This window comes from Hippopotamus amphibius, chromosome 5 (assembly GCF_030028045.1).
Source record: "Hippopotamus amphibius kiboko isolate mHipAmp2 chromosome 5, mHipAmp2.hap2, whole genome shotgun sequence".
Taxonomy (NCBI): domain Eukaryota; kingdom Metazoa; phylum Chordata; class Mammalia; order Artiodactyla; family Hippopotamidae; genus Hippopotamus; species Hippopotamus amphibius.
Genome location: NC_080190.1, coordinates 65551737 through 65577229, shown reverse-complemented (window position 1 = coordinate 65577229; position 25493 = coordinate 65551737). Strand labels below are relative to the sequence as shown.

The 25493-nt window shown below is 47.8% G+C and overlaps 1 protein-coding gene across 2 annotated transcripts in view; it reads left to right on the top strand.

Annotated features, from left to right (window-relative positions):
- The window catches only part of ADAMTS14 (ADAM metallopeptidase with thrombospondin type 1 motif 14), a 97524-nt gene that overhangs the window by 42611 nt on the left and 29420 nt on the right, over positions 1-25493 (top strand). The window contains exons 5-6 of one of the 2 annotated variants that reach the window (XM_057737152.1): positions 23007-23090; positions 23794-23941. In XM_057737152.1, coding sequence (XP_057593135.1) covers positions 23007-23090; positions 23794-23941 — 232 coding nt within the window. Of the gene's footprint in view, positions 1-23006; positions 23091-23793; positions 23951-25493 lie in introns of both variants that reach the window. The other variant, XM_057737151.1, reaches the window with a different exon arrangement.

The window sequence follows — 25493 nt, the reverse complement described above, 5'->3', positions numbered from 1 at the left end:
CCAGGTGCTGTGCTGCCTCAGTGGGCCTCCCCTGTGCTAGGCATTTGGCAAGATGGGGGTGGGTATGAGTCTGAGCTCTCCTGGTTGCAGGTGACAGAGACCCAGCTCACACTAGCTTAAGCCAAAGAAGGGATTTATGGGACAGGGCAGCTCCAGGGACTCAGGGCTCCTGTCCATTAGGATGCTCTCTCCTCCCTCTCCTCCCTCCTCCCTCTCCTCCCTCTCCTCCCTCCTCCCTCTCCTCCCTGCTTGTCTGCTTGCTGATATAAGCCAACAGGAGTCAGGCTTTCTCTGCATGGCAGGAAACCGGACCGCTGGCAACCCCAGCTTCCCACACTTCCTGCTCTTAGGACCCAAAGACAAAGGGATCCTTTCTGCCCTCCTAGGGAGGATTGGCCTGGGTTGGGTCATATGGCCATCCTGGGCTAATTGCGGTGACTGGGGGGTTGGCTTGGCCCCCCCAGGTGGAGCCCACCGCTGCGTGTGCAGCCAGGTGGGATAGTATCTGTTCCTAGAAATCAAGCAGTGAAGCCTACAGACAAAAGAGTAGCTTCCACAGTGGAGGCCTCAGAAAGAGTGGAAAATGTATGTAGTCCCTCCCCTCAGAGCTCTTACACTGTTGTATGTCTGCAAACAATTGGGAATTGGGGACTTTCCTGGCGGTCCATTGGTTGGGACTCTGAGCTTCCACTGCAGGGGGCCCAGGCTCGATCTCTGATCAAGGAATTAAAATCCCACATTCTGCACAGCCAAAAATAAAAATAAAAATAAAAAAATAAAAAAATAAATAAATAAGACACCATAATGAAATCCTTCATTTGTTCATTAAAAATAATTTTTAAAAAAATTGCAAATTACATTGTTTTAGAAATCATTAGAATCATTTTTGAGCCATCACTGGGAGCCAGACTATAAACGTGACCTCATTTATTCAATACTCCCAATAACCCTGTGAGAGATCTGAGTATCCCTGATGTCCTTACACAGAAACTGGAGTGCAGAGAACTGGCTGTAAATTGTTGGTCTCCCTTCTGGTCAGGTTCCAGGCTAAGATCTGAATGCCACTCTGTCGACTTCAGAGCCACCCTCTTCCCACGGCCTCTGCAGAGGTCTATAACCTCATCTAAGTGTTGCTGTCCATGGCTGGTGACCCAGATGTCAGGGAAGAAACAACTCTGCTTCTACCCTCTTAGGTTCAGTACCTGGGGACATGCAATTTAAACTGACAAACGACAGATTAGCAAGAGAAAAAGAAAGTTTATTTATGTGTGCAATGTACATGTCTGTGCAAGTGCTCAGTGATGAGTAACTCAAAAGCATGGTTAGAATTTGGGGCTTATATGCCTAACAATAAAGGGAAGAGAGGGGAGAAGAGGCTTTATGGGAAGGTCTTTTTGTGTGTGTGTGTGGTCACAAAATTCCCCTGGGGAGAGGATTTATAATAGCTGATTTTCCCAGAGGTTGCTGCTTTGTCAGAGGAGGGAATTTCTGAGATGGTTTCTTTCTGCATCTGTCGAATCTCAAATGTCTTCAGCTTAAAATAATATTTATACCAACTCTGCAGTTCTGAGTGGGTCCCCACACAGGCCAGGAGTGGGACCCTGGGAGTGACCCCAGGAAGTGAGTGATTGTATATGTGTGTGTGCCCTGGAGGTCCTGTCTGTGTCAGTCCCTGAGGTCGCCGCTTCGGGTAGAAACCCACATGTTGTGGGTTCTGCGCCACTGTGTGCCCTTGGCAAGGCCTTCACCAGACGCACGGTCACCAAAGACCATACCAGGAGGACCTGCTTTGGAGGCCTGCTTGCATAGTCTTGGTTCTGCCTTCCTTCTCACAACCTGCCAGAAAGTAGGTGAGGAGGAGAGTGAATGTCTTCTCAGAGGTTCCAGAGGGCTGTTTGAGGCTGGTTCCTTGCTCACTGCTGCCTTACCCTTGTGAGTGTGGGAACAGAGGTGCACCGCTGAGACATAGCTTCCCTTGAGGGCTCGTTCTCATGGGGGAGAGAGGCTCACAGCACTGAGTTGGACCACGTTTAAGGAGCTGCTGCCACAGGGGGAAAGTCGGGGTTTGGGGTTCTGACTTTCCCGGGTGCAGTGGACAGCCAGCCAGAGTTCTGTCTGTGGCAGTGAGTGGAGGGGCCGCTGACAACCTCTCCCTCCCAGGGGACCAGCAGCTCACCCTGTCAGTTGTGTGGGAACTCATACTTGGCTGGGATGCTTGAAGCACTAATTCCCTTAGGGATTTCATGAAGCCGGTAAAAAGGGTGTCCCTTTGCTCTCCCCTCACAGCACCTGTGACCATTCCTGATCCTGGTTTCTGGGGCCAGGGCTGGCCTGGTGGGACCAGAGAGAGATCTGGTTCCCAGGGTGGATGGTCTGATTGTGCTAACCCAGGGAGCAGGGGGCAGAGCCCTTAGGGGAAATCTGAATGCTCTGATCAGGCCTCAGTCACTGCAGCTCTCAGGGGCATCTTGCCTCTCCCTTTTCTTTGGCGTTAATCTGAGCATGTGCTGTAAATAGTCATGCAGCTCCAGGTGGTGAGCAAGGACTCCTCAGCCCTCCCTCACATGCTGCTGGGCCTTGGATGGACTTGGCTTTCTTTGTGCCTTGGTTTACCCATCTGTAGTGGGTTTCTTTCCTTAAGGCTTCTTCAAATCTCAGGGCAAGGGAACTATTTTTTAAAAAATTTTATTGGAGGATAGTTGATTTACAGTGTTGTGTTATGTTAGTTTCAGGTGTACAGCATAGTGATTCCATTATATATATATATATATTCTTTTTTTTTTTCAGATTCTTTTCCCATATAGGTTATTATAGAATATTGAGTAGAGTTCCCTGTGTTATATAGTAGGTCCTTGTTGGTTACCTATTTTATATAATGTAGTCTGTGTGTGTTCATCTCAAGCTCCTAATTCATCCCTCCCCACCACGCTTCCCCTTTGGTAACCGTAAGTTTGTGTTTGAAATCTGTGAGTCTGTTTCTGTTTTGCAAATAAGTTCTTATATATCATTTTTTAACATTAGATTCCACATGAGTGATGTCATATGATATTTGTCTTTCTCTGTCTGACTTCACTTAGTTTGATAATCTCTAGGTCCATCCAAGTTGCTGCAGATGGCATTATTTCATTCCTTTTTATGGCTAAATAATAATATTCCATTGTATATATGTACCACATCTTCTTTATCCATTTCTCTGTCGATGGACATTTAGGTTGCTTCCATGTCTTAGGTATTATAAATAGTGGTGCAATGAACATTTGAGTGTATCTTTTTGAATTATGGTTTTCTCAGGGTATATGCCCAGGAGTGGGATCGCTGAGTCATATCGTAGTTCTATTTTTAGTTTTTTAAGGAACTTTCATATAGTTCCCCATAGTAGTTGTACCAATTTACATTCCCACCAACAGTATAGGAGGGTTCCCTTTTCTCCACACCCTCTCCAGCATTTATTGTTTGAAGACTTTTTGATGATGGCCATTCTGACCTACAGATGGTATCACCTATGGTGATACCTCATTGTAGTTTTGATTTGCATTTCTCTGATAACTAGTGATGCTGAGCATCTTTTCCTGTGCTTTTTTGGCCATCTGTATGTCTTCTTTGGATGAATGTCTATTTACTTATTTATTTTTATTTTTTTGGCCACACTGCACAGCTTGCAGGATCTTAGTTCCCTGACCAGGGATCGAACCTGTACCCCCTGCAGTGGAATTGTGGAGTCCTAACCGTTGGACAGCCAGAGAAGTCCCAAGAAATGTCTATTTAGGCCTTCTGCCAATTTTTTAATTGGGTTGTTTGGGTTTTTTTTGACATAGAGCTGCATGAACTGTTTGTATATTTTGGAGATTAATCCCTTGTCAGTTGCTTCGCTTGCAGATATTTTCTCCCATTCTGTGGGTTGTCTTTTTGTTTTGTTTATGGTTTCCTTTGCTGTGTGAAAGCTTTTAAGTTTAATTAGGTCCCATTTGTTTATTTTTGTTTTTATTTTCATTACTCTAGGAGGTGGATCAAAAAAGATATTGCTGTGATTCATGTCAAAGAGTGATCTGCCTATTTTCCTCTAAGAGTTTTATAGTGTCCAGCCTTGCATTTAGGTCTTTGATCCATTTTGAGTTTATTTTTGTGTATGGTGTTAGAGAACATTCTAATTTCATTCTTTTACATGTAGCTGTCTAGTTTTCCCAGTACCACTTATTGAAAAGACTTTTTCCCCATTGCATATTCTTGCCTCCTTTGTCATAGCTTAAATGACCATAAGTAAGTGGGTTTATTTCTGGGCTTTCTATCCTGTTCCAATGATCTATATTTCTGTTTTTGCACCAGTACCTACTGTTTTGATTACTGTAGCTTTGTAGTATAGTCTGAAGGCAGGGAGCCTGATTCCTCCAGCTGTGTCTTTCTTTCTCAGGATTGCTTTGGCCAAGGGAACCATTTGAAACATAAGGGGCAGTTTTCAGCATTTAGTGAATGCCTGGTGTATAGCTAGTATGACCTATGGACTCCTGTTCTAGGGGAGTTTTGAGGGCAGTGCTGAAGGAGGCAGTGTCCCTGTGGACTTGGGGAGAAAGGAAGGCTTTCTGGAGGAGGTTGGTGCTGAACCAGCCGTGGCAGGGAGAGGTGTGGTGAGGTGAAGAGCATAGGGCCAAGCGTGCTGGCAGCAGAACATCACGGCCCAGAGTGCAGGGGAGGTGACAGAGGCCTGCAAGAGAACTCTGCAGAGTGTATCCGTGGCAGGAAGGTTCATCAGGCAGTAGCGTGGGCTGTTGAGTAGAGAGAATGCATGAAGAACAGTGCCTGCTGGTGGCACCCAGGTGGATTTAGGGCAGGAGAGGATGGATGCCAGAGGCCAGCTGAGGCTGTGATGGGGCAGCAGAAACACCCAGGGCAGAGGGACTCCGAGCTATCCTGAGTATCTCAAATATCACAGCGTCATTCCAGTATCTACCGCATATCATGCACGTCAGGCTCCGAGCTGAGGATTTTACAGGCAGGCTCCTTAAATCCTCACTGCCCCCTTGTGTGGGCAACGTCCTGCGGCTCTAAGAAGCTAAGCGGCTTGCTCAGAATCTACACAGCTAACAAGTGGCAGAGCTGGGATTCGAACTCATACCTGTCTGATTCCAAAGTTTGCGCTTTCGCTCCACTGCTGATGTGGCAGAACTTGAGAAGGGAGAAGGAGGGTCGCTGGGCTCCTGGCCCAGGAGGTGGGAAGAATGCTGCCCCTTTGCAGAAGGAGCATCTTCCTGAGATGGGTCTCCCTAGCAGAGTCAGGATCCTAAAGCTTCATCCTGGGGCGTGTTTCCTGCTCTTGGCTCCTGGCTGTGGCCGGGCCTGCTGGTGCTGGTGGGAGCCCTCTGTGGTTATGCACCCAATCCTCTCTGGGATGAGGAATCCCTTGGACGTGAGGATTCCAGGGATCTTCCTTGGGGCTGGAGGCAGAGCAGAGGGAGGTGAGAAGAGCAAAGAGGCCCTTTCATTGGTCCTCCCCGAGCTAGTCTTCAGCCAGACCCCACTTGGCATCCCACCTATCTGGGTGGTAGGCCCCCTGCCCACCTCACTCCTTACCTCCCTGACTCGGCTGACACTGTGGAGGTGTTGAGCACGTCTCAGATGCCCTGTTAGGAAAAGCTTGGCTCCCCTTCTATATCCGGGAGGTGTGGCTCTCAGACCAGGAACTTGGTGGCTTTCTGTTGTCACTGAGTGTGTTAGTCATCACAACGGCTGGTTAGGGACACCACAAAAGCTGCCTTCCTGCTGACAGAGCGTTGCTTTGCCAGACCTCTTCCTTTTGGGGGTGTGTGAGCAGCTCAGCCTCCCTGCACTGGAAGAATGCAAACCCTGCTCCTCCCGCTCTTTTTGGTCCTTTCTCTTCTTTAGTCTCTCTCCCAGAAACTGTCCACTGCTTTGACGGCACTCAGAGGCCACCCCCCAAGAAAGGAAAAGCAAAAATTTATTTACTTTAAGACAATGGTTCTTAATTGGGGGCAGTTTTGCTCTCCAGGGGAGACTTGGAAAGGTTTGGAGATATGTTTTGGTTGTCACAGCTGGAGAGGGTGGGGTGCTCCTGGCATCTAATGGGAGGGGCGCAGGGATGCTACCAAACACCCCCCCAGTGCACAGGATGCCCCACAAGAGAGAGTCGTCAGCATCAAGGTGTCCCTTGTGGCCAGGTATGACTCCTGCCCTAAGGTAGAAGCTCCAGAGTTACCTGGTGGTCCAGTGGTTAAGACTCTGTGCTCTCACTGCCAAGGTCACGGGTTCAGTCCCTGGTCGCAGAACTAAGGTCCCACAAGCCACACGGCGCAGACAAAAAAAAAGAAAAAAGGTATAAGCTCCCGTTGCCCCATGCAGGCAAGCCCACTGGGTCAAGAACAACGTGCCCCCCTACAGGCCCAGTGACGGGATTCCCGGCAAGCGCTGCTAGCAGGAGTGGTGTGATAATAAGGAGCGCCCCTTGGAGGTGCAGAGAGCCTTACGGCTCACCAAGGCTTCTCCCTCACAGGTATGGGACACTCTGGAGGGCAGACTCCAGAAATCCTGTTTCTGGGGTGAGCTCATGGGCCACTCTTCAGCCCCCAGAGTGGGAGGTAGAAGTTGTAGAGTAAGTAGCAGAGGCTATTGATTGAGCGCATGCCATGTACCAGGCCCTGTTCCAAACCTTTGACATCTGCCTCACCTTCTGTCCTCAGGCCTCCACATGCTCCGGGGAGGGTCAGCCTGGGGTGGGGTCATGTGCAGAGCGTGGGTCTTTCCAGGCCCCCTAACTGCCTCCCTCCACACTCAGGCGGGCCCACCTGGGCCGTAACGGCACCTGCATTTTGGAAATAGGCCGTGGGGGATAAAAGCAGAGCACTGTGGACTTCTGAAAGGGACGCTGTTGGGCTGGGAGGCCCGACCCTGTGCAGGCTGGAACCAGCCTGCACAAATGGCAAGGCGTGAGGTGGGCTGAGTGGCTGGGTCCCAGGAGGATGGTGCAGGCCAGCCTGCAGGCTCTGGGAGCCCTGGGGACAGCCGCGCCTGAAGAGGTATGCTGGTTAGAAGGCCGCTTAAAGTGCGGGCCTGTAGCTCACACCAGCCCATGATCATGAACTTGCAGGGACGGGATGGAGCAGCTGAGCCTGTGGCAACTGAGAAAGGAACCAGAAGATTCAGCACCCAGAGAGCAGTCTCATCTCCCCCAAGATCTCACTGGTGACCTCAAGGCAGGGCTTGCCAATGTGGCACATGAATCAGCGCGGCTCCCTGGTGAGGCCTCGGTGTCCCAGCCCAGGGGAGCGCAGGGCCCAGCTCTGGCTCCTGCGTGGGTCAGTGCCCGAGGGCTGGGGAAGGCAGGGACCCCAGGCTGCAGGCAGCAGCGTATTGCTGACATGCATCTACATGTGTGCATGCAGGCATGTGTATAGTAAATGTGTCCACACATGTGCATTTACATATGCCCACGTCTGTCACCCGTGTGTGACACTGATGAGTTCACGCATGTGTGAACACATACTTTCCATATTTCATGAAATCTAAGACCCTATCCATTGTCAGATACTCCATTATTTTATGTACTTGAGAAAGAGAAAAAAAATGCTACCCAGTAAACTCTAATACAATGTTTTCTTATCACGTAGCATTTGTATTTGTACTTATGGAAAGAGTTCTCTTAGCCTTATTTAGGCTTAGATTTTGATCAGATAGCACTCTTGTACGTACATAGATGTGACAACGTGGAGAAGTAAGGTATTCTTGTAACCTCCTCTCATTCAGAGTATTACTTGTCCAAGTCACTTTCAGCGTGGAGACATCAAAATCTGTGCTTTCCCGCACGGTATCATCCCCGTGCCATCAGGAGCATGGGTGATGATGCAGGAACACGCCACTCTTCCCCTGGGAGGTCATCCAAACCACAGACACCCATTCTGCAGGCTTCCATGTGGTGCCTTCTTGATCCTACCGGAAGGTGGCAATGGAGGTTTCCAGACAACCTCGGTCCACCTTCCTTCCCCAGGTAGTCCCTACATGCTTCACTGCCTGACATGTCGAGGGACTGTGGTGTCCTGTGAAGCCGCCAGGAGTAACAAGAGGGTCTTGGTTGCACAGGCAGTGGCTACACACCTGAGCTGCCACCTGGCCTCCTGCGATCATAAATGAGGGGAAGGCAGAGCATCCTGGCCTCATGAGAGGCAGGATGCGTTGGAGCTCCTGGTCTGCAGAGTCGCCGTGTGCCCTGTTGCTAGAAGGGTCAGAGCTTGGGGGACAGTAGGACTTGCCTCAGGGCCCACGATTGAGAAAGGGCCGGAAGCATCATTGTAGCCATTCCCCTACCTTCAAGCAATGCTGCCTGCATTCTGTTCAGGTTCAGAGGCACTGAGTGACCAGGGAAGGCACATGAGCGGAGGCTGGGCTTGAACGCCAGCTGTGGTTGCTGTCTCTAGACAAGTGCTTCTGGCCGTGAGAACAGAGATAGTGTACCGTGCACCTTGGAGCTCCTTGGAGGAGTGGCTGACTGTAGAGCTGGGGCAGGGAATGCCCAAGATGAGCATCTTGTGATGCCAGAAAGTAAGGAAGTGCCCGCCCCAAAACCCCCAAGCCAGAAACCATGGGAGTGTGTTAAAAGGACAGGAGCCAACTGAAAGAGCTCCTGATTTGGGCAATGAAATAAATAATGAGGTATTGGATTGTAACCCAGAGTATAAAATAAATATCCATGAGTCCACACTGATAAATGAATGATTGGATACATAAATAAATGGGGAAGAAAAAACAAATCTCTGCAGAAGAATTTCAAGTAACTGACGCAGATCCTCTGCCCTCCAGGAGGTGGATTTTAACTCCCCACTCCTGAAGTGTGGGCTGTGCGTCGTGACTTCCTTCTAAGGAGCAGAGCATGGAAGCTGGGGCCCGGTGGCGGGGAGAAGGGGAGGTAGTAACTTTACAGTGAAGAGACCTGGCAAGCAGGTTCCTGCATGGTGACAAACATACCTCTCTTGTAGGCAGTCAAGGTCAGCACCACCAGTGATGTTACGTTGGTAGCACGCACTCTATTTTTTTTCCGGCCACACTGCGCAGCATGCGGCTTCTTAGCTCCCTGACCAGGGATCGAACCCAAGTCCCCTGAAGTAGAAGCTCAGAGTCTTAACCACTGGCCTGCCAGGGAAGTCCCGTAGCACGCACTCTTGACATGATGTGAGGAGGGCGCTCACCTCTGTGGTCTCCCTTTCTAAACCCATAACCTCGGTCTAACCATGGGGAAAACCTCAGACATACCCAAATGGAAGGACAGCCTGCAAAATACTTAACCACTATTCCTCAAAATCATTTAGGTCATCAAAAACCTGGAAAATCTGAGGGACATCAGAGAGGATAAAACAGCCTGGAGCAGTCGAAGGCGACAGGATGACTAAATGTAATGTGCTGACCCAGATGGGGTCCTGGAGCCAAAAAGAGGGACAATACCCCTAAATTAGGGAAATCTGAAAACATGTGGACTCTAGTAAGTGGTAATGTGTCCGTATTGGTTCATGCATTGTGACAGATATACCATGGTAATGGCAGATATTAGTAACAGGGAACTCTGTACTATCCTTGCTGCTTTTCTGAAAATCTAAAGCTAAAATTGAAAGTATATTGATTAAAAAGGAAAGAAGGGCAACGACTCGCTTGCAGGCAGGTTGCTGGGAGGGTTCAGTGAGGGGATGCTGGGAGGTGTGGGCTGTGTCAGCCCTTAGGGGGCCGTGGGTGCCCTTTCCTTAAGCCCGGAGTGGGCTTAAGACCCCAGGGTCTGGCTTTCCCTGCGCTGCCCCTCCCTGTGGAGCCCTGCTGAACCTGGCTGCCAAGCAGGAGGTGGGCATTCTGTTCCATAGCCCCTTAGAAGCAACATTCCCTAGGGGTGAGGGTGCTTGGGGTTGGCAGGGGACCATTCTCTGCTGCAAGCAAGAAGGAGAAGCCCATCTTGGGTTGGTCCAGAAGGGAAGGCTAACAGCTGCCCTCCCCATGAGTTCCCCAGGGCCTAGCTCTCCCCAGCCAGCCTAGGGCTAACACCTGGGCATTTCTGCTGCAGACACCCAGAGTCTGCCCCTCCCTTTGGGCAGGAGAACAGATTCAGCGCTCCCACCCCATTAGAAACCCCCCCTTCCCTTCTTCCTGCTCCCTGGGCTTGACCACAAGATCCCTGGGAGGCCTGGCCACACAGGGTTACAGGAGAACAGGGAAAGGGTTCTTGTAACAATCCCTGACTGGCCGTGTTGCTGTTCATTGGACATGGAAACCCACTCCCCTCATCTTCTCTTCCAGGCCAGAGAAAGCCCACCCCAGCCAGCCTGCCACAGAAGCTGGTTCTAGAGAGCAGCTGTGTGCAGTGGCTAAGAGTCATAGAGGATCTGAGTTTAAATCTCAGCCCTCCTACTTTCCAGCTGGGTGGCGTTGGGCAAGTTACTAACCTCTCTGAGCCTCGGATTTCCCCAGTATGAAACAGGAATAATTCCTCCCTCCATAAGGTTATGTGAGGTTGTACATGAAGCCCTCGGCACAGTGCCTGGTACATTGTAGGTGTCCAGTGACCCGCAGTCACCCTCCAACACTAGTGCTCTCTATTGTCCTCTCCGCTTCTGAGGTTTTGTCTCCCCTTGGCTAGAGAGAGTCCTGACTTTGCTTGTTTTTCTGGTACACAGCCAATAGCCATCCCAGGCCAATGTGTTATGTGGAACTCTAACCTGGGGGGATCTTGGCAGATGACCTTGAACTTGGCTGAGGTGGGGGCAGCAGGGAGACCAGACACAGTGTTCTTTTCTGCCCTGTGGGTCTTGCAGCAATCATGCTTATGTCCATGACCACAGAGAGCAATTCCTAATCTCCCCTGTGCTGGATCGCTGGCCTCACCTCTGGCACTTGGGAGGCAGCCGTGGAGGGTAGAGGCTGACAGAGCCAGGCCCTGACTGCACAGCCTGGCTGGGGCCTGTCAGGAAGCAGCCCTGTGTGTGTTCCAGAGGGCTGGGCTCCCGGGCCTCTGGGCAGCCGTACCTCCTTGCTGGGGCTCCAGCACCAGCTTGGGGCTGTGGGTGGATCCCAGGTGCCCACGGCCTTTGTGGTTCTACTGGACACCACAGCCCTGTCCAGCCCCCTCCTTGGCCTGTGCAGAGTGTCAGGGTAGCTCCAGCTGAATCAAAGCTGCTGAGGTCCCACTCAAGGGCTAATAGGGGTGTGTACAGATAAGTCAAGGCCCCGGACACAGACCAGACCAGACCAGGGGAACTGGAATGGCAGGGCCAACCCAACTTTTGTGGGGGTGGGGGAAGAATAAGGGAGAAAATTTAACTACTTTGTTTTCATTATCCTTATTTATTAAAACACCAGACTATCTCTCCTTGCTGAACCCTGCTCCTATCACAGCCTCAAAACTGTTCATCCATTCTTGCATTTAGGCTGCCTTCCATCTTCCTTTCCTGCAGATCCTTTAATGGAGTCTGTTTACCTGTCTCGGTTTTCTTTTACTTGATAATGTCTTTATTTCATCGTGGTTCTTAAAAGATGGTTTGCTGGGTCCAGGATTCTAGGTTGACGGTTTCTTTGTCATAGTGCTTTGTTGGTGTTACTTCAGGGTCTCCCTTGTTACTATTGAAAACCTACTCCCAACACAATGGTCCTTCCTTGGTGAGTGATCTGTCTTCTGTCTTGCTGCCTGTAAGATGTTCTCTTCGACTGATGTGAGCTTGGAGAAAAGTCCCTCGGAGACTGTGGTCACTATCTGTCCCCAGGAATGGAGCGCTGCACTCAATGAAACTTCAAGAGGGAGACTCGAGGCCAGTGGAGGAGGTGGACGGAAAGGCTGAATGGGGCTCATGGCACAGAGAACTTTCTAATGGCTGAAAGCGCCCCGTTGCTGGAGGTGTACGGGCATGGGCTGGAAAGAAACTCCCATCACATGGGGATTGGCCTCAGTTTCCTTGATTGCCAGTGACCTTGGGGCTTTCTTGGTGGCTCCACGTGGTTCCTGCCTTCCTCTCCCCTGCATCAAGCCTCTGCCCATCTCCTCCGAAGGGTCGATGACTTTCTCACTCAAGGGTCATTCTGGCTCCTCCAGCAATACACGCCTGACCCCTCCTTCCCACGCATACCCTCTTCCTTCCCACGCATACCCTCTTCCTCCCCACTGAGCCCTGGGGTGGGACACAAGGAGTCTGTGCCACAGAGCTTGGTACACCAGTCACCGGAAGCCTTTGGTGTCCAGGTTATTTCAGAGTGCTGAGTGGTCTCTCCAGATGGCATGTCCCTTTCTGCTTGCTCAGTATTTGCATTTAGGCCAGTTACCTGGGAGTGGGAGTTGGTGTCAGGAGGCCCTACTCAACTCCCTACCTGTATTGGACACACAGGCTCTGATTCTACCTCCTGCTCAGAGAGCAGCAGCCCCTTCCCCAGTTCTGCTGTGAGGACCTCCCAGTATCTTGTCCTGGAGGTGCAGTATTGGAGCAGGGGTCACTGCAGCCCTTTATGGATGGGTTTGGCCTGCTGAGTGTGGGACAGAAATGAGGAACGTGGCAGGACTCTGGCAGCAATCTGCCTGGTCCACTTTGGAGAGAGAGGAGGGCAGGAAGGCAGTGACCTGGGTACCCTGCAGATGCCCCATCCACGTGCCTAGTGACCACTTCCTTCCCATGCCTGGGCCACTGGTGGGTTCACATGTGTATACGAGGTGCACAGATGTGGCTGTGTGGAGCATGCGTTGCTTGTCACGCCATCCTTGGTGTGCACTCTTGCAGGGCACATCAGGGAGGTCTGCGACACTGGCCACACCCTTGTGTAGAAGGAAGGCCTTGTACTGGTATTGGAGGGGCTGAGATGTTGGGGTTATTGGAGTCATCCTACTGCAGATTGAGTATCACTTCAGTGGGTCAGCAAAGAGTCCTCAGGTTGGATTTGTGAGGCAGAAAATGTGTGCGTGTTCTCCTAGGACGTATCGGGGCAGGCGGGTGGAGAGGGACATCATCTGTGTCTGCATTGGAGCACTTTGCTCCCGTGATGTCTTTGCTCCTCTGCTCCAGGAGAGGGGAGGAGAGTGGAGGGAGGCCCCCACACCCATCGGGCTTTCCGTGGTTACGTGTGATGGGGGTTGGGGAGCTTGCTGTCCCACTGCAGGCGCTGGTCTCTGGTGCCAGCTGGGTGCAGACATGGGTGCTAGGCAGGGCCTGGGGGGAAGCCTGATGCTGGCTGCTCTGGAGTCTGCACGCTCACGGGTTGGGGGCAGCTGCCAGCTGTGGGAGAGTGGGCTGGGGCTCCGTGTGCATGGGCTTCTGCTGCCGCAGCTCTGCACTCACAGGCTCTGTGCTTGCTGACCCAGGAGGGGTGCATCAGCCCAGAAGCAGACCTCTGGTCACCCTCCCGACCTTTCCGTTCCCGTGGGACTCTCATGTGTAGGGTTGGCACACTGTTCCTCTCTGTCTGCTAGACAGTAGTCCCTTTGTGGGTTGTAGGCTGATTCCTTTGCTCAAGAGCTGAAGGAGGTGGAGAGGTGACGTGGTGAGAATAGGGTCATGCTTGAATCTGCATCCCCTCTCTTGGGAAGCCATGTGGGCTACAGTCAGAGGCTGGTTTCCACTTCTGCCTCCCTCATTGACTGTGCCCGTGGGCCTCTTTGCCTGTGGGGCTCACTCTTCATTCCCAGACGTTGAGTTGGCATGAGCATCCACATGCCAGTCCCATGACAGCCTTTATGATCCCTGTTCTACAGAAGCAGAGGTTCTAAGGAGTTAGCTGATGTGCCGCAAGCCACCCAGCTCCTAAGGGGCAGTGCTGGGTTTTGAAGCCAGGACTCTGGCTCCCAGCAGCCGCCCTGCTGTGTGTTGACACTGACTCACTGACCATATCATTTCTCCTCCTGGACAAGTCACTTCGAGGGGCGTAGTTACATAAGTGATGGCCCATCACATGTGGACATTAGCCGCGGTGCTTTTAAATACACAGAATGATGTTTCATGAAATAAGAAAAATACAAACAATATATTCAGTATGATTCTAATTTTGTAAAATCACACACATACACACAATGGCAGGAAGCCATGTTAACTGTGGTTATTATATATCTGGCTGATACATAATAGGAAACAACTGTTTTTTTTTCATTACTTGGGAGTTCTCTTTTTTCTTTTTTTAAATTGAAGTATAGTTGATTTACAATGTTGTGTTAATTTCTGCTGTACAGGAAAGTGATTCAGTTATATATATATTCTTTTTTTTAATATTTTTTCCATTATGGTTTATCATAGGATACTGAATATAGTTCTCTGCCCTGGTTTTTTATCCATTCCAAATATAATAGCTTACATCTGCTAACACCAACCTCCCACTCCATCCTTCTCCCAACCCCCTCCCTCCTGGCAACCATAAATCTGTTCTCTATGTCTGTGAGTTTTTCTGTTTCATAGATAAGTTCATTTGTGTCATATTTTAGACTCCACATATAAGTGCTATCATATGGTATTTGTCTTTCTCTTTCTGACTTACTTCATTTAGTATGATAATCTCTAGTTGCACCCATGTTTTTTATGGCTGAGTAATGTTCCATTGTATATGTGTACCACAACTGCTTTATCCATTCGTCTGTTGATGGTCATTTAGGTTGTTTCCATGTGTTGGCTATTGTGAATAGTGCTGCTGTGAACATTGGGGTGCATGTATCTTTTTGGATTATAGTTTTGTCTGGATATGTGCCCAGGAGTGGGATTGCTGGATCATATGGTAGTTCTGTCTGTAGTTTTCTGAGGAACCTCCATACTATTTCCCTCAGTGGTTGCACCAACTCACATTCCCAGCAACAGTGCAGGAGGGTTCCCTTTCTCCACATCCTCTCCAGCATTTATTATTTGTAGGCTTTTTAAAATTAATTTTTGTTGGAGTATAGTTGTTTTACAATGTTGTGTTAGTTCCTGTTGTACAGCAAAGTGAATCAGCTATACATACACATATATCCCCTCTTTTGGGATTTCTTTCCCATTTAGGTTACCACAGAGCATTGAGTAGAGTTCCCTGTGCTATACAGTAGGTTCTCAGTAGTTCTATTTTATACATAGTGTATATATGTCAATCTCATTCTCCCAATTCATCCCACTCCCCCCTTCCCCCACTGGTATCTATAAGTTTGATCTCTACATCTGTGTCTCTATTTCTGCTTTGCAAATAAGTTCATCTGTACCATTTTCTAGATTCCACATACAAGCGATATTGTATGATATTTGTTTTTCTGACTTGCTTCACTCTGTATGACAGTCTCTAGGTCCATCCACATCTCTGCAAATTGCAGTTTTATTCCTTTTTATGGCCGAGTAATATTGCATTGTATATATGTACCACATCTTCTTTATCCATTCTTCTATTTGATGGATATTTAGGTTGCTTCCATGTCCTGGCTATTGTAAATAGTGCTGCAATGAACATTAGGGTACGTGTATCTTTTTGAATTATGGTTTCTCTGGGTATATTCCCAGGAATGGGATTGCTGGGTCATATGGTAGTTCTGTTTTTAGTTTGTTTTTTAAAATTTATTATTTATTTATTTATTGGCTGTGTTGGGTCTTCGTTGCTGCACATGGGCTCCCTCTAGTTGCAGTGAGCAGGGGCTACTCTTCGTAGTGGTGTGTGGGCTCCTTATTGCCGTGGCTTCCCTTGTTGTGGAGCACGGGCTCTAGGTGTGTGGGCTTCAGTAGTTGCAGCACATGGGCTCAATAGTTGTGGCTCATGGGTTCTAAAGCACAGGGTCAACAGTTGTGGTGCACAGGCTTAGTTGCTCCATGACATGTGGTATCTTCCTGGGGCAGGGATCAAACCTGTGTCCCCTGCATTGGCAGGCAGACTCTTAACCACTGCGCCACCTAGGAAGCCCTATTTTTAGTTTTTTAGTGAACCTCCATAGCGTCTGTACCAATTTACATTCCTACCAACAGTGTAGGAGGGTTCTCTTTTCTCCACACCCTCTCCAGCATTTATTAATTGTAGACTTTTTAATGATGGCCATTCTGACCTGTGTGAGGTGGTACCTTGTTGTAGTTTTGATTTGCATTTCTCTAATAATTAGCCAATATTAAGCATCTTTTCATGTGCCTGTTGGCCATTTGTATTTCTTCTTTGCAGAAATGTCTATTTAGGTCTTCTGCCCATTTTTTGATTGGTTGGTTGTTTTTTCACTGTTGTGTTGCATGAGTTGTTGTTTGTATATTTTGGAAGTTAAGCCCTTGTTGGTAGCATCATTTGCAAATATTTTCTCCCACTCTGTAGGCTGTCTTTTCGGTGTTTTGTTTTGTTTTAGTTTGTTTTTGTTTTTGTTTTTCAGTATCCTTTGCTGTGCAAAGGCTTTTAAGTGATTAGTTCCCATTTGTTTATTTTTGTTTTTATTTCTTATTGCCTTGGGAGACTGACCTAAGAAAACATTGGTGCAATTTATGTCAGACATGTTTGCCTGTGATCTCTTCTAGGAGTTTTATGATGTTATGTCTTATATTTAAGTCTTTAAGCCATTTTGTGTTTATTTTTGTGTCTGGTGAGAGGGTGTGTTCTAATTTCACTGATTTACATGTGGCTGTCCAACTTTCCGAACACCACTGGCTGAAAGACTGTCTTTTCCCCACTGTATATTCTTGCCTCCTTTGTCAAAGATTACTTGACCTTAGTGTGTGGGTTTATTTCTGGGCTCTCTATATGTCTGTTTTTGTGCCAGTACCACACTGTTTTGATTACTGTGGCTTTGTAGTATTGTCTGAAGCCTGGGAGGGTTATGCCTCCTGCTTTGTTCTTTTTCTTCAGGATTGCTTTGGCAATTCTGGGTCTTTTATGGTTCCATATAAGTTTTAGGATATTTGTTCTAGTTCTGTGAAAAATGTCATGGGTATGGACTGGGGGTGCATTGGTTAAGAATCTGCCTGCCAATACAGGGGACACAGGTTCGATCCCTGGTCCAGGAAGATCCCACATGCTGAGGAGCAGCTAAGCCCATGTGCCACAACTACTGAAGCTTGTGCACCCTAGAGCCTGCATGCTACAACTACTGAAGCCCATGTGCTCTAGGGCCCGCATACCACAACTACTGAGCCCATGTGCTGCAACTACTGAAGCTCATGCTTCTAGAGCCTGTGCTCCACAGCAAGAGAAGGCACCACACTGAGGAGCCCATGCATCGCAACAAAGAGTAGCCCCACTTGCCACAACTAGAGAAAGCCCCTGTGCAGCAACGAAGACCCAATGCAGCCAAAAAAGAAAGAAAAAGAAAGAAAGAAAGAAAATGTCATGAGTAATTTGATAGGGATTGCATGACATCTGTAGTTTGCTTTGGGTAGTATAGCCATTTTAACAATATTAATTCTTCCAATCCAAGAGAATGAGATATCTTTCCATTTGTTCGAATCATCTTCAGTTTCCTTTATTAATGATTTTATGATTCTCAGCATATAATTCTTTCACCTCCTTGGTCAAGTTTATTACCAAGTATTTTATTTTGGATGGTGTGATTTTGAAAGTTTTTTTTTTTTTTCACATTCCCTCTCTGATATTTCATTGTTAGTATAAAGAAATGCAACTGATTTCTGTATGTTATTCTATCTTGCTACCTTGCTGAATTTATTTATCAGTTCTGGTAGTTTTTGTGTGGAGTCTTTTAAGTTTTCTATATATAGAATCATGTCATCTGCATATAATGACAATTTTACCTCTTCCTTTCCAATTTGGATACCTTTTATTTCATTTCCTTGCCTGATTGCTGTGGCTAGGACTTCCAATACTATGTTGAATAGAAGAGGTAAGAGTGGGCATTCTTATCTTGTTCCAGACTTTAGTGGGAAGTCTATCAGCTTGTTATTGTTGAGTATTATATTGGCTGTGGGTTGGTCATAAATAGCTTTTATTATGTTGAGATGTGTTCCCTCTATACACACTTAGGTAACAATTTTTATCATGAATGGATGTTGAATTTTGTCAAATGCTTTTTCTGTGTCAATTGAGATGATCATATGGTTTTTGTGTTTTCTTTTGTTTATGTGGTGTATCACATTGATTGATTTGCATATGTTGAACCATTCTTATGAACTTGGGATGATGAATACCACTTGGTCATGGTGTGTGATTTTTTTTTATGTGTTGTTGGATTTGGTTTGTTAATATTTTAATTAGAATTTCTGCATTTATATTCATCAACGATATTGGCCCATAATTTTCTTTTTTGGTAGTGTCTTTGTCTGTTTTTGGTATCAAGGTTATAGTGGCTTCATAGAACGTCTTTGGGAGTGTTGCCTCCCCTTCGACTTTTTGAAAGAGTTTGAGAAGGATCAAAATTCTTCTTTGTATGTTTGGTAGAATTTGCCTTTGAAGCCATCTGGTCCTGAACTTTTGTTTCTAAGGAGTTTTAAAATTACAGATTCTATTTCACTTCTAGTGATTGGTATTTTTAAGTTATCTATTTCTTCTTGATTCCATTTTGGTGGGCAGTATGTTTCTAGATACTTTTACATTTCTTCTAGGTTGTCAAATTTGTTGGCGTATAATTGTTCATAGTATGGTTTTTTGTATTTCTGAGGTATCGGTTGTTATGTCTTCTTTTTAGTTTCTTATTTTGTTTGTTTGGGTTCTCTCTCTTTTCTTTTTGGTGAGCCTGACCAGGAGTTTGTCAATCTTGTTTACCCTTTCAAAGAATTGGCTCTTGTTGTTATTGATTTTTTTCTCCCTCTTTTGTTTGTTCTCTATTTTATTTATTTCCTCTCTGATCTTATTTCCTTCCTTCTGCTGACTGTAGGTTTTGTTTGTTCTTCTTTGTCTAAATCTTTTAGGTTGTTTATTTGAGATTTTTCTTGTTTTTTGAGGAAGGCCTGTATTGCTATGAACTTCCCTCTAAGAACTGCTTTTACTGCATCCCATAGATTTTGTATGGTTGTGTTTTCATTGTCATTTGTCTCGATGTATTTCTTAATTTCCATGTTGATTTCATCACTGACCCATTGGTTTTTCAGTAGCATGTTGTTTAGTCTCCATGTAAGTGTTTTCTCATTTCTTTTTCTGTGGTTGATTTCTAGTTTCATGTTGTTGTGGTCAGAAAAGATGTTTGGGATGACTTCTATACTCTTAAATTTGTTGAGGCTTGTTTTGTGCCCTAGTATGTGGACAATCCTAGAGAATAATCCATGTGCACTTAAAAAGAATGTGCATTCAGGTTTTGCTTTGTTTTTTAATGTAATGCCCTGAAAATATCAATTAAGTCTAGCTATTCTGTTGTATCATTTAGGATCTCTATTGCCTTATTGATTTTCTGTCTATAAGATTTGTCTATTGATGTGAGTGGGGTGTCAAAGTCTCCTACTATTATTGTACTCTAGGCAATTTCTCCCTTTATGTCTGTTAGTATTTATTTTATGTATTTGGGTGCTCCTATATTAGGTGCATATATGTTGATGAGTGTAAAATCATCAACATATTGATTGTATTGATTCTTGTAGCAATCCTTTTATTATTATATAGTGTTCTTCTTTGTCTTTCTTTATGGCCTGTGTTTTAAAGTCTATTTTGTCTGATGTGAGTATTGGCAACTCGCACTTTCTTGTCATTTCCATTTGCATGAAATATCTTTTTCCATCCCCTCACTTTCAATCTATGTATGTCCTTTGCCTTCACGTGGGTCTCTTGTAGGCAGCATATTGTAGGCTCTTGTTTTTTTTTTAATCCAATCTGCCACTCTTTCTTTTGATTGTAGCATTTAGTCCATTGACATTTAAGGTAATTATTAATAGATATGTATTTATTGCCATTTTAACCTTGTTTTCTTGTTGATTTTATATTTCTTGTTTGTCCCTTTCTTTTTCTTTTTGTCTTTTGTGGTTTGATGATTTTTCTTTTGTCTTATGTTCTTTTTGGTTTTTGTGAATCTGTTGTATTTTTTAAAAGGTATTTATTTTTTAGCTGCATTGAGTCTTCATTGCTGTGCACTGGCTTTCCCTAGTTGTGGTGAGTGGGGACTACTCTTTGTTGTAGTGCACGGGCTTCTCATTGTAGTGGCTTCTCTTGTTGCGGAGCATGGGCTCTAGGTGCACAGGCTTCAGTAGCTGTGACTCGTGGGCTCCGTAGTTGTGGCTTGTGGGCTCTAAAGTGCAGGCTCAGTAGTTGTGGCACATGAGCTTAGTTGCTCCACGGTTTGTGGAATCTTCCCGGACCAGGGCTCGAACCCATGTCCCCTGCATTGGCAGGCGGATTCTTAACCACTGCGCCACCAGGGAAGTCCCTCTATTATATTTTTTGATTAGAGGTTATCCTGTTTCTCAAATATGTTAACCCCATCCTGTATCTACTTACCTTAGGCTGGTAGTTGTATAGGCTCAAAGACATTCTAGGAAGTGAAAAACAAAATCTACATTTACTTACTCTCCATCCCCACATTTTATGACCTTGATGTCCTCTTTTACATCTTCATGTTCATTTTTTGCCATTCATTGTGGTTATCATCACTTTCACAGAAATTTTTTCATTTTTTAAAAATCTGTGTACTGGCTTATTTGGGTGATTTGCTTTCCAATTGTGACTTTCTCTTTCCTATATATTCTTACTTCTTTTCTGTTTAGAGAAGACCTTTCAATATTTCCTTTAGAATGGGTAGTATTGCTGTACTATTCTAGTTTTTCTTGTCTGAGAAATTCTTTCTCTCTCCTATTCTAAATGATAATCTTGCTGGGTAGAGTACCCTAGGTTGCAGATTTTTTCCCTATCAGGACTTCGAATGTATCTTGCCACCCCCTTCTGGTCTGCAATGTTTCTGTAGAGAAGTCAGCTGATAGCCTTATGGGGGTTCCCTTGTAATTAACTCTTTGTTTTTCTCTTGCTGGCTTTGGAATCCTCTCTTTACCTTTAACTTTTGCCATTTTTATTATAATATGTCTTTGTGTAGGTGTGTTTGAATTTACCTTGTTGGGAGGGTGGAAGCGGCAGCTTCCTGTACCTGGATATCTGTTTCCTTCTTTAGGTTTGGGAAGTTTTCAGCCGTTTCTTCAAATACATTATGGATTCCCTTTTTTCTTTCTTCCCCTTCTGGAATCCCTATTACACAAAGATCAGCACACTTTATATTATCCTATAAGTGTTTCATATTGCTTTCATTTTTTTTTTCATTTGGCTTTCTGTCTGCTGTACTGATTGGGTGATTTCCATTATTCTATCTTCCAGGTCAGTTATTCATTCTTCTGTATCATTTATTCTGCTATTCATTGCCTTTAGTTTCATTTTGTCTCGGCAAATGAGTTTTCTGATTTCTTCCTGGTTCCTCTTTATATTTTCTGGTTCCTTTTTACAGTTCTCTGCATTTCTGTCAATAGCCTTTCTTAATTCCTTCAGTTGTTTCATTATCTCTTTTTTGAAATTGGTGTCTGTTAGACTGAAGAGGTCTGTTTCATTGTTCTTTCAGGGGAATTCTCTTGGTCTTTTAACTGGGAGTGGTTCCTCTGCTTCTTCATTTTACTTATATTTCTCTTATTCTGTGAGTTTAGGAGAAACGATCATCTACTGTGGTTTTGGAGGGCTATTTATATGTGGGAGCATGCCTGTGTAGCTTGTGTGGGTTTGATACTTTTGATGTGAGGGCTGTTTTTAGTATGGAGGCCTGTTGCCTCTTTCCTCAGTTGTGCTGGCCATGATTCCCTTGATAGGGGGTGTGCAGGTGTGGTGGCTGGTGCAGTCGTGGGCTTCTCGGTGGCAGCTCAGATGCACCCCTGGAGCATACCATGGGAGCAGAGGCAGCTTGCAACCACGTCTGGAGCCTGGGAGGTTGGAGGTGGCCACTTGAGACAGCTCCTGAAGCCTGGAGGGCAGGGTTGGTGGCAGTGGCTCATGACCGCTCCTAGAGCTCGTGTGAGCAGTGTCCTGCTGCCTGAGAGCTCTCGCAGGGGAAAAGGCTATAATGGCGGGTCCTGCTGATCCTCTCATGCATCACCCACACAATGGCACCTGGCCTCTAAGGCAGCCAGGCTTCCTCCGCATTTACCCTCAGGTGGGGTTGCACCAGACTCCAGTCCCTTTCCTTCCAGCCCACCCCAGTCCTCTCCCTGGGTCTGATCTCCAAAGCCTGAGGTTCTGCACCCAACTCCCATCCGCTCTGGTGGCTGCGTGTCTCAGGCTGGGGAGTGCAAAGTGATGGCACTGATCATTGGTGTAGGTTTCTCTCCATTCTAGCTGCTGCAAACTGTTTGCTGCATTCTCCTCCGAGGCTCCGAAGCTCCCCCTCTGTCCTGGCTGATCTCCCTGCCGGTGAGGGGATTTCTCAGGGTGCAGGAAGCTTTCCTCTTTGATAGCTTCCTCCCAGGGGCACAGGTCCTGTTCCTCTTCCTTTCTCACTTTTTAATTTCTTTTTTCTTTTCCCCTACCTGGTATGCGTGGAGATTTTCTTGCCCTTTGAGAGGTCTATGGTCTTCTGCCAGCATTCGATAGATACTCTGTGAGAATCATTCCACATGTATTTTTGATGTATCTGTGGGAGGAGGTGAGGAATCTTACTATTCCGCCATCTTGATCGCCTCTGACTTAGCTTTTTTCTTTTACTTTTTTGGGGTACTTTTCAGAGTTTTGAGAGTGAAATATTTTATATCCAGGAATAAAAGTTATATTCAGGGCAGATGGGTGATTCCAGGGCCAATTGGAAAGGCTGTGAGGATGAGTGACCTGAGCTGTGTGACATTTCTGGAAGGCCTCTTCAGAGATGTAAAATGACAAGAGTCATTCCGAGTTACTGGGTTTGAGACCAGGTCCCTTCACGCTTTGGCTTTGTGGAGAGAGCTCAGTGTTGGAATTCGATGGGCCAGGATTTGAATCCCAGCTCTGCAGCTCGTTAGCTGTGTGTCCTTGGGCAGGTCATCTTGCCTCCCTCTGCCTCAGTTTCTTTGTCTGAGGATAGGAGTGTCTGCCGGGTAAGGCCATGGTAGGCATAGAGTAGGCTAACACATCAGATACCTGGCATGCAGCAGGCCTTTCATGAACGCTTGCTTCTCCTAACAGCACACGCTCATCTCTTCTTGCAGGTGGATGAGATTTACCATGATGAGTCCCTAGGGGTCCACATAAACATCGCCCTTGTCCGCTTGATCATGGTTGGCTACCGACAGGTAAACCGGCTTCTCAACAGGCAGGGTTTGGAGGGACAAGGGGTGTGGGGCCAGAGCACCAGACCAGCGAGGGTATCGGGGAGGGGGAACAGCATCTAGGAAACATTTTGTCTCCAGAATCAGAACCCGGAGACCATTAGAACTGAGGTTTCAGCGGCAGAGGCATCTGGGGTTGGTAAGTGGGACTTATGAATTCCCTCCAGTCAGATAAATGAACAGTCTTTAATCCCTACAGGTCCTGCTCCCAGAATTGATGGGGAAAATGGGGCTTGGTGGCGGGGAGGGAGGGGCGCAGAGACTGAGACAAATCCTGCTAGGCTTGGGCCCTGGGCTGTGTTGCTTGTTCTCCGCCATATGGGAGTAAAAACAGAACTTTCCTCTAGAGGCTACTGTGAAGATTAAATGACAATGAATGTATAGAGGAGATGCTCAGAACAGCACCTGCCTTGTAGTTAGCTGAGAGATTAGAGATAATGTGAGTTCTCAGCAGATAGGTGTCCCAGCACGGGGCTTGGCACAGGAACATTTCTTAGATCAGGGTGGCACCGTGTGCCAGCGGCAGCCAGCATGAGGACAACAGTGACCCTGGGGTAGGCACTGCCATCCCATGGGCCTCGGTGTCCCCTGCTGGAGGGAGCACAGTACCAGATGCCTCCTGTGGTCTGCGGGCTCTGATCAACCACTGTGCTCTCTGACCCCGCAGTCCCTGAGCCTGATCGAGCGCGGGAACCCCTCTCGCAGCCTGGAGCAGGTGTGTCGCTGGGCACACTCTCAGCAGCGCCAGGACCCCGGCCACGTGGAGCACCACGACCACGTCATCTTCCTCACCCGGCAGGACTTTGGGCCCTCAGGTATGCAAGGTACTGTATTTGCCGTGGCCAGGTGTGTGCAGCTGCAGGGTCGAGGCCAAGGCTGTCTCTGGGGCCACCCCAGGAGGATTTGAGGGGCCAAGTCTTCTGTTAACAAAAAGATCCTTGGGACTTTGGAGACGGGACCTGGCCAGACAGGTGGGCAAGCTTTGGAATGGTTTCTTGGGGGCCAGGGGAAGTGAAGGGGCCCCACTGTGGTCTCTGCTGCCTTTGTTGAGCCTGCAGGTGGCTATGAGTCAGGCCCTGGACCCTGTGCTCCCTGTCCTGGAGCCTGGCTGCTCGAAGACCTGTGATCTTCAAGCAGCTTCTGCCCACAGTGTGTCCTTCTGTCCTCACCTCAGGCTGTGGGGCACCTAGGGTGGGGCTGGTGTGGACTTTGGAAAGGAAGGCCCTGCTCTACCCGCAGCTCCACGCCTCTCCAGCCCAGTGATCCAAGCTCACTCGTCTCCCAGGATTCTCCCAACTGTGGAATGGGGGAAACAGTAGCATTTGCCTTCCTCCATTCCTGGGCTGCTAAAAGGGCCGAGGGATGCTTGCAGCGTCTGTGACAGAGGATGGCTGACAGTGCTCTGTAAACACAGGAAGCTTGGATCAACCCCAGCTTTCCATATGGGAAAACCAAGGCACGGAGTGGAGACGAGGCCTGCTCAGGTCCCACAGCAGAGAGGAGACAGAGCTGAAATTTAGGCTGGATCTCCAGGCTCCCAGTTGAGGGCTTTCCAGTGTTTTCTGGTTTGATGCTAGAAGAGAGTCAGCCTCTACCAAAAGGGCTGCTTGTCCGAATCCCTAAAGCCCCGAAGGTGGGCTTGTTTGCACACAGGCAGATTTATACACACGCGCGCGTGCAGACAAATGCTTACCCATGCACAGACACACATACACGTGTGTTTGCGTGCCCTATAGAGCACATCCAGACCTCCGGGACAGTCGGCACCCCAGAAACCTTCTCAGCCAGCGTCTCGTCATACCCCCAAAAACACCTCAAATAAGAGAGGCTTTCAGCAATTCTGAAGACAGGGAATAGCTCTCTGGTCCTGGTCAGCTGAAATCCTGGCGACCGGGGGCGCTCCTTACTGTCGCCCGCTCCTCGGAGGTCTTCCCCAGGCCAGGCTGCCCTCCTAGCCGATTCCAGGGCCTGGGGGGGTGAGGAAGCAGCCCCCCCAGATCACGGGCCTCACACGCAAAGCTGCTCAGCCGGTGCTGGCCTTGCTGCTGCCGCAACGTGCCGGCCGCCTGCGCCGCCCGTGGCTCCCGAGGCCTGTGCAGCCGTGTCTGCACCTTGTCCGTGTCCTCCCTGCCACGTGCCCACCCCCACCTCCCCAGAGTGTCTCACCTCTCCTCCAGGCCCAGCTCTAGGCCCCCCATAAGTCATTCCCTGGTGCCCCTCAGCCTCTTCCATGAGAGCCACTCCCTTCCTCCCAGTGACCCCCGCACACCCCTCTGCTCCTTGAACCCCGGCTCTGCAGGCCACGCCCAAGCTGAGCCCTAGTCTCCCTGCTAAGCCACCTGGCCCTCAAGTGTGTGAATGTGCTGT